Raw genomic sequence first — 9190 nt, 5'->3', positions numbered from 1 at the left:
ATTTACTCAGAATATATTACAATGATTAAAAATTGACATAAGCATCAACATCCACAAATCACATATGAGCAGTTTGTGGGCCTTCCGAAATACATAAACACAAATTTTATTGTAAAATAAAATTAATTCTCAATTCAAAACGAAACCATAAAAACTTTATAATAAACCATCAATAAATCTAGATTATTTATTAAAACCTATCTTAAAACCTGTTATTCATGACAAAGGTTTGAAATATAATTTTTTTTTCCATAATCTAGGGGCAAAATTGTAATTTTAAAATTCAAAGACTAAACTGAAAATATCATAAATCAATGCCCAAATTAAAACCCATCATTCTTAACTTCACAATCAGTCCATCCAAAATTCTAAAATATGTTTAGTGGGTCAAATTATATTTTTTGAAAGTCTAGAGACTAAACTAAAATTCCATCATCTTTGACCTCAACACAGATTTTCCAGCATCAATATTGATTTTTTTTTTCTACATCATCTTTCATATTCCCTTATTTTCTTTCTAATACTAAAGTTTTCAAAGTCTTTTACACTATACATCAATTAAACAAAATATATATCAACTAAACTGAATTACATATTAATTTCTTCCTGTTCTATTTAAATTCATATATATATATGCATTTACCTACATGAATCAATCCAAACAAACCTATAACATATGATGTGAACCTCTTGATCACGTGATCAAGCAACCCACACTTAAAGAAACCAATTCCCGAAAAGTCAAGTAAATCAGATTCGATAGGAGTGTGATATAGAGATAACTCATATCTAGGCACCAACATTATTGGAATCAACCCCCCTAATGAATATTGATTCGTGAATGAGAAGTATAAGGATGATGCCACGAAGTCAGTTGTTCTTCGATAAGTTGTTTTCAGTTCTTTAGAGAACCAAAGAAGGGAGAATATCTCACCTATACACAAAATAAAGTTTGCGGCGAAAATATTTTTTTATTCCAAAATCTACTTGATACACGTCTGATAAGAAAGCTATAAATACTAATACTTAAGCTTTTAAACCCTAATGGACCCGAGTTGTGGACTTGTATAAGGTCTGCTTACAATCAGACCCAAACCCTTAATTAAATAAGCTCAAACATAAAAAAAAAAAATTAAAATAAAGGTTCAGAGTTTCTGCTGCAATTAACAAAGAAAAATAAAAGATAATAAGTCTAATTTGGAAATCTTTGTTGCTACCTCAAGCTTTTCCTTGTAGAGCTTGGTTTCCTTGTTTTTCTTGGACAAAAATAATGATTGTTTCCTCCTTAGTTATTGAATTAATTAGTTTCCTTCCTAGACTAGGAAAATATTAAATAATCCTCTCTAGCTTAAAAAACAAAATTTGTCGCCCATTAGTTTCCTTGGTGGACAAGGAAACTTTTTCTTTTGAATGATATGGATCCACTCCCATTAAAGATAAGATATGGCCAAATTACCTTGCAAAAATAGAAGAAGAATTGTTGACTTTTAACCCTTGTAACATTAGGAAAAATAAGTCTAAAATAAGGCTAACTTTTAGGCCGAACACATTAGCCCCTATTAGGGATTGGATTGAGCTTTCCTTAGATTTAGATTAAATGGATTAGAGATTTTCCTTCATGCTCCTTTGACGCCCCAAGTTCCTCTAGGTCCATCTTGATCTATATGTTCTAAACAAGCCCATTTAATACTTTTTTAAGTCTCCTTGCCCTAACTCTTGTAATTAACCCACTTGGCACCTTTAATGGGTTTTTGGCGTTATTAATATTGGTGTTGGGCTGATCTTCATCAACATATATGAAATCACATAACATAAATCCTAATTTATCATTAAATTTATTGTAAAAAAATACCAAAAAAACAATAACATAAATGAAATAGAAGAAGGCAAGTAAAACTTACTAAAAAGAAGAAAACTAATGTAATGAATAATTGCTAGTTAGAGGCCAGATAAATTTTATAGCAAATAAAAGGGGGAGAAGTTCTTAGTTACAGGAAGAAGATTCATAAGAAAGAGAAAAATTTGAGTGAAGAGATGCTAACATCACACACACACACACACATAGGGGTAGAAAAACAAAATTAGACAACTTGAGCTTTGAGCTAATGGACCAACAATAATACAACTATGTTGGGCTAACACTTAAATTATAATACAGGCCTTACAATTACCCTAACAAACTAAATTAATTCCTTGACATTTTTTAATAGAATGAACAATAAGAGATTAATGACCATTATGAATTAAAAAAAAGATAGGAAAATTTTTCCAATCATATAAGTGCAACAAATAACATGTAATTAATTGCTTTGAACTTCAATTAAATCACATCATTTCTTGATCCAACCATTAGAAAGGTCTCTAAGATCTTTATCCCTATAAAATAGAGATGAATATATGTGAATGATGTAGTTAGGTTGTATGGAATTCCAATTTCTATAATGTTCAACAGAGACCCACGATTTACTTCTAAACTATGACCCAGTCTCCAAAATGCCCTAGGTACAATACTGAAATTGAGCACGGCTTACCATCCGCAAATAGATGGTCAATCAGAGAGGACCATTCAGATATTAGAAGACCTATTGAGGGCGCGCATCCTAGAATTTGAGGGATATTAGGAAGACCATTTACCCTTGGTGAAATTCACTTACAATAATAGTTACCAGACCACTATTGGTATGACACCATATGAGGCCTTGTTTGGAAGGAAATGTCGTACTCTTGTGTGTTGGCATGAAATTGGGGAAAGGAAACTTTTGGGACCGGAACTTGTTCATATCACCACCGATAAAGTGAAAGTAATAAGGAAAAGAATGAAGGAAGCTCAGGATAGGCAGAAAAGTTATATCAATCATAGGAGGTGACCCCTTGAGTTCTCAAGGGGAGACAAGGTGTTTCGGTTCAAAATGAAGGGAAAACTTGCCTCATGATATATTGGTTTGTTTGAGATTTTAGAGAGAATTGGGTCTGTAGCCTACCAATTAAAGTTACCTCTCTATTTGGAGAAAATACACAGCATATTCTATATGTCATTATTAAGAAAAGTAGAAATTGATCCATCACGATTTCCAATAGAGATAAAAGAAGATTTGACGTTAGAAGTGAAGCCAATGAAGATCTTAGATCAAAGTGAGAAGGAAATAAGAATAAGAAAGTTCAACTAGTAAAACTTCTATGGAGGAACTCATAATTTAAAGAAGAAACGTGGGAGAGGGGGTCAGAAATGAGGAGGAAGCATTTTGTATTGTTCTTTACCACAGGTACGTCTTTTGAAATTTCAGGGATGAAATTTTTTTGAAGAGGAGGAGAATGTAAACCCTTAAAAACATGAATGTATGAGATTAGGTAAATAGAGAAGAATCCATTGGTAAAATACAAAAGCTCTAACTTGAAGTATGAAATACACATAAGTGAATAAGGAGAAAATTGGGACCTAATGTGGAAAAGGAAAAAGAAGAGAGAACTAAATTGAAAAGACATGAACAAGTAAGGAATGAAAAAAAAAAAAAAAAAGAGAAAAACCTTGTCAGCCCTAAGAGAAGAGAGGGGTTGATAGCAGAAAAAGAAGAAGGAAAAAGAAGAGTCACTTATCTCTAATTTTTCAAACATATCCAAAACCCCCCTCGATCTAGGAGCCTTACCCATCGTCTGTTGTCGTGAACGTTACGACATTCCTTATGAATTAAAGGCAAAATTATTAAGGTTGCTAATTAAATTTAATTCTACATGTATTCAAAATAATATAATTGAATTCGATTATGTAGTTTAGTATTTTATTCCAAATATAAAAATTTTAATATATTATCAATTAAATTCAAATAACATATGGAATTCAATTCAATTTTATATATGATTTGTTCCAAACATGTTGTTAACTAAATAAATAGAAAAAAATCAAATCAAACCATATGGTTAGTTTCATCACATTGCAAAAAAGAAAAATTTGCAAATGTAGCTTTGGTTTTTGCTCTCTTGAAATACTTTTTTGCATATATAAATATATATATCAAAAAATATTTAAATGTAATAACTAAACTGACAAGTGAGGTTTTTAAATAAGTTATATATATATATTAAGCTATTGAGTTGAGCAAGAAGACTTCTTAAGTAATATTTTATTAAATATCCAGGAATGATTAAAAGAATTTGTTTTCTGTTTATATATCATATAAAAAATTTCTATTTTAATCTAAAAGATTAGAGTGTTCGAGTAGGGCTAGTAAAATGGTTTTTGTTTTTTTTTTATTAATTTTTTAACACTACGATTAAGACAATTTGTTTTCTACTATTATTTGAACCCTAGGAAGAGTAAACAAATTGTAATGAAGGGAGGTTTCGTGCTAGTTTTTCTCCACCCGTGTCTATTGACGTTACTAGAAGAAGCGTATAATATATGGCACATCAAATACCAAAACCTTAATATATTTCAGTCACCATCATCATCATCATCATCATCAGCTTACGTTAATCTTGCATGTAAATTTATATGAATTATAATTTCCAGGCAAAAAGAGAAAGCTGAAACCCCTGATTGATTGAGAGAACCTTATCTTGAATAATTAAGAGAACAAAAACTATTTTCCACCACTCATAGCACACCCCTATCTGCTCTGGAAAAGCCAAGAGACCTTTTTGTTTTGGTCATCAATACCTCTCAGTATTTTATACTAAAATATACTTCTTCTGCACCAGACGCAGATCTGCCCCCCTCTCTCTTTCTCTCTGCTGAGGCAACTGCTGCAAAACCCACATTCCAGTTTCACTTCCAGCCGTTTTCAGGCAGTTCCCAGGTAATTAAGTAGCTTTTTTACTTCGCTGCCAAATCTTTTTAGCGGTTTCCTTGACAGTGATAACTTTCTATAATGACCTAATGACTTTTGCTATTAGGCAAGCACGTTTTTCTCACATATCTATCGACTCCTAGATATTTGGGACAATGAAATGCGATCCTAGGCTCTTCTGTTACTATATTTTACGGCCACTTTGAGTATATCGTTCATTCTTTTCTCAATCTTGATGTTGTTACTGTATGGAATTTGAAGCGATCATCTTACAAAGCCTTCTTCTTCTTCTTCTTCTTAAAATATCATGATGGCATTGGTGATAGTTTCCTCCTGCTACAGTAAATTTTGGTTAGGATGCGACCAACCAACTTGAGGCTGGTTGCGGTTCATTTGGTCATTTGAAGAATATAATAGATGCACTTTATGAACTTTATTTATGCCACTCAACGATCTCTGGTCCGCACATGAGGGATGGTTAGAGAGTAAGCCAACCTCCTAACCAGTGTGGTCTATCACTGTGGCCGTTAAAGTTCCTCACTTGATTGATTTTCCCCTTTCAGAGGAAACGTTATTTTATATTAGATTTTTGAAAACTGATCTGCCCTTCTTAAAATCATGTCCTTTTAAGTGAAGGAACACTTGTTGGACCATCTTGAAAGTGAGAATTGAAATCTTTAGCCTATTTTATAACCAAAATGAAAATTTGATTGAAGGGTTCACAAGTAGTTCTTATTTATTTTTGAAGTTAATCACAGTAACATGAAAGAGAAAGGAAGCAAGTTCAGAATTATCTTGTTTCACTTGATTTTTTTTCTTAAAGAGTTTGTTTCTTGATCATTTACGATTATCTTTTGGTTTTAACAGTTGCTAATAGATTTTCTCTTGTATGATTTGCGTGTCATAGTAGACATGGTTACAGCCTTCTAGCCAGACTACTGTGTTTATAATTTTCCATTTGTTGATTTCTAAATTGTTGGTTAGTTATATTTGTTCTGATTTTCCAGGGAGGAGTAGGTGAAAATGGCACAGATTCTGGCGCCCTCTTCACAATGGCAGATGAGAATAGCAAAGAATTCAGCACCTGCATGTCCCATGACTGCAAAGATGTGGAGTTCTCTAGTTTTGAAGCAGAACAAGAAAGGAATAGCTAAAAGCTCTGCTAAATTTAGAGTGTTTGCCCTCAAGTCTGAGAACAGCACTATCAATAGGATGGAGGATCTTCTAAATTTGGACCTTACTCCGTACACTGACAAGTTCATTGCTGAGTACATCTGGTACAAACATCTATGCTAAGATATTTCTTTCACATGAGCAAATTTAATCAGTTTTCTGTCCAGTCAGTTAGAATAGCTATCGTAATTTGTGTTTTCCGGATTGAGTTTTCAGTTTCACTTGGAACAGTAAATATTAAGTTAGCTATATCAGTAAGGTTATACCAATGATCTTTCGACATTTCAGCAAGCAGACTTGGACCACTCATGATATTATTCATTTGGATACAGGATTGGAGGATCTGGCATTGATCTTCGTAGCAAGTCAAGGGTAATAAAATGTTTATGATATTAAATAGTGAAAATAAATTGCATGCCTTTTCATTAAGGATTTAGATTTTCTCATCCCCTTTCCTTTTTCATTGCTATCAATTAATTTTTGTAGACAATTTCAAAGCCTATAGAGCATCCATCTGAGCTTCCCAAGTGGAACTATGATGGATCAAGTACTGGACAAGCACCAGGAGAGGATAGCGAGGTTATTCTATAGTAAGATCTCGTGAGAAATCTGATAACATTCTGTATTTCTTTCTATTTTGAAGCAATAGTATTGACTCAACACCTTATCCCAGTCCCCAGGCAATTTTCAAGGATCCATTCCGTGGAGGTAACAACATCTTGGTGAGTGTTGTTTAAGACAAGCAACCAGCAATTATGGTTCTGAGGTATTGAATTCTTAGGGAAAGCTTAACTGCATAAATCACATCATTGACATTGTTTTGTTCATTCTACAAAGGTTATGTGTGATACATACACGCCACAAGGTGAGCCCATCCCTACAAACAAACGCCATCGGGCTGCTGAGATTTTCAGTAACAAGAAGGTTATAGATGAAGTTCCATGGTATGTCTTTTTAAGGTGTCTTGGTTTTTCTTTCATACTTGTTTCAGCACGTTATAGTCTTACGTTAGTGTTTTTTCCCTCGAACAATCAACATGTGCAGGTTTTGAAATAGAGTTGGAATGCTTTGTGATAAATATGTGATTAGGATTAGATGTGCTAATATTCTGTGATCTAACATAGGTTTGGGATAGAGCAAGAGTACACCTTACTTCAAACAAACGTGAAGTGGCCTTTGGGCTGGCCTGTTGGAGGCTATCCTGGTCCTCAGGTGATATAGTCTGCCTGTAAAAATCCCAGTTTATTTTTAGTATCATCTTATATGACATGGGATTTTAATGTTCATTGGTGATTTCTGTTTATTTCAGGGTCCTTATTATTGTGGTGCTGGAGCTGATAAGTCTTTTGGTCGTGACATATCAGATGCACATTACAAGGCTTGTATGTATGCTGGAATTAACATTAGTGGCACCAATGGAGAGGTTATGCCAGGCCAGGTTTGCCTCTTACCCTTAGCATTTGCCCTTCAATGATGTTTCATTACAGTGTAACTCTCTTTAATCACTATATGATGTTTTTGTTGTTATGCAGTGGGAGTATCAGGTGGGTCCCAGTGTGGGCATTGATGCTGGAGACCATATCTGGATTTCGAGATACATTCTAGAGGTAATTCACCATGACATTCATAAGTTCAATGAAAAGAAATAAACTCTAAGGAGAAAGGTGGTAAATGGAAAGAACACCATTGTTGTAATCCTATCAGTATCCTTGTGAAAGATTTGCTTATATTTTCTTCATACACTTGCTCTCTTCTTTCTTCAAATAGTTTCGTGCTGCGCTTTATGTTTCTATCATTTACGAGACCGGCATGTTTTGGAATAGCCTAAATCAGAGATTGGTAAAACTGAAGATTGGACATGGGGAGGATGTGAGCGTGTTTTAACATTAAAATACTTTCTGTATTTCTTTCCTCTGTTTTGACAGAGAATCACTGAACAAGCTGGTGTTGTGCTCTCACTCGATCCAAAACCAATAGAGGTAATTAAGACATATTGGCATTTAGTTTTATTATGATTTTCAGAACACAGTTTTTCCGGTTCTCTTAAATAACATGAATGCATGTAATCTCTCGCTGTGTCGATAGGGTGATTGGAATGGTGCTGGATGCCACACCAATTATAGGTAATAGCATTATTGTTTTACTGTGACTATTAATGCATTATTATATCAAGGCAGACCAAATGTAAGAGAATACTGATAGTTATATACTACTATTTGTCTGACAGCACAAAGACCATGAGGGAGGAAGGAGGGTTTGAAGCAATAAAGAAGGCAATCTTAAATCTGTCACTTCGCCATAAGGAACACATTAGTGCCTATGGTGAAGGAAATGAGAGAAGGTTGACAGGAAAGCATGAGACAGCAAGCATTGACACATTTTCCTGGGTATGCTCTTAAGATATATGAAATTCTGAATAACTGAAAAACAAATAAATCAGAAGGGGTTTTTCTTTGCCATGAAGTTCTTATAGGTTTTTCAATTGTTGATATGCAGGGAGTGGCTAATCGTGGTTGCTCCATCCGGGTGGGACGTGAAACTGAGAAGCAAGGAAAAGGTAGACACCCCAATTGTTCTCGAGTGTTGTAAATCCTGTGACCATTTCCCATGAATGGAAGCTTTTTGGATAGATTAAAATGAGTGCACAGGACCGAGTTATTTCCTGTTTTTGCTAATATTATTGTTCTGTGCTTTGGATCTGTCGCTGGAATCAACATCTGCATTGTTTATCAGTTTACTGATCTTTTTTGTTTTTTTCTTTCTATTTGCTATTATTAGGTTACTTGGAGGATAGACGTCCAGCCTCAAACATGGACCCTTATATCGTGACCTCGCTGCTGGCTGAGACTACAATTTTGTATGAACCAACACTCGAGGCTGAAGCTCTTGCGGCTCAGAAGCTGTCTATGAATGTCTGATATCTGTTGGTTAAAGATAACCTGAAGAGACTCAGGGAGCATCACTTGGATCTAGATGGCCTGCACATGGGAAACTTTTCTCATAATTCTCCTGGAAAGATCCTTGTAAATAAAGACCCTGGTGTGGATTCATGCCTAATATTGTAAAATGGCCTCTTAGATTGAAGACATTCTTCATGGTGAGTTCTGGATAATTTATTTTGATTTTCAAACCATCACTGTTTTGGACCTTTTTACTCTTGGGTTTTGATTATTTCCCCCTCAAGGGTAAGGAATTGAAGGCATTTCTTCAAAATAAGACTACGCATTTCATAA

At 34.2% G+C, this 9190-nt stretch overlaps 1 protein-coding gene across 2 annotated transcripts; it reads left to right on the top strand.

The window, feature by feature from the left end:
- Positions 1–4448: 4448 nt before the first annotated feature.
- LOC7475932 (glutamine synthetase leaf isozyme, chloroplastic) lies at positions 4449–9190 on the top strand. 2 transcript variants are annotated; one of them, XM_002314389.4, is made up of 14 exons: positions 4449–4793; positions 5792–6061; positions 6290–6329; positions 6444–6547; positions 6631–6679; positions 6795–6901; positions 7082–7169; positions 7267–7395; positions 7490–7564; positions 7883–7936; positions 8043–8080; positions 8185–8344; positions 8454–8514; positions 8736–9190. In XM_002314389.4, the coding sequence occupies exons 2-14, from the start codon at positions 5808–5810 to the stop codon at positions 8873–8875; spliced, it is 1299 nt and encodes a 432-aa protein (XP_002314425.1). In that variant the 5' UTR covers positions 4449–4793; positions 5792–5807; the 3' UTR covers positions 8876–9190. The 2 variants fall into 2 exon arrangements, with proteins under 2 accessions (XP_002314425.1, XP_052312611.1); XM_052456651.1 differs by lacking the exon at positions 4449–4793 and adding an exon at positions 5272–5445.

The sequence above is a fragment of the Populus trichocarpa genome, chromosome 10 (genome assembly GCF_000002775.5).
Source record: "Populus trichocarpa isolate Nisqually-1 chromosome 10, P.trichocarpa_v4.1, whole genome shotgun sequence".
In the NCBI taxonomy this organism is placed as follows: Eukaryota; Viridiplantae; Streptophyta; class Magnoliopsida; order Malpighiales; family Salicaceae; genus Populus; species Populus trichocarpa.
The sequence above is the reverse complement of the archived record's forward strand: the minus strand, read 5'-3'. Positions and strand labels throughout refer to the sequence as shown.

What these genes read in the sequence shown, in the direction of transcription:
- LOC7475932 (XM_002314389.4), top strand. Translation starts at nt 5,808, where the DNA reads ATGGCACAGATTCTGGCGCCCTCTTCACAATGGCAGATGAGAATAGCA. An exon ending in TTTCGAGATACATTCTAGAG is followed by an intron (nt 7,565 to 7,882) that starts GTAATTCACCAT and finishes CTGTTTTGACAG; the next exon opens with AGAATCACTGAACAAGCTGG. An exon ending in GGATGCCACACCAATTATAG is followed by an intron (nt 8,081 to 8,184) that starts GTAATAGCATTA and finishes TTTGTCTGACAG; the next exon opens with CACAAAGACCATGAGGGAGG.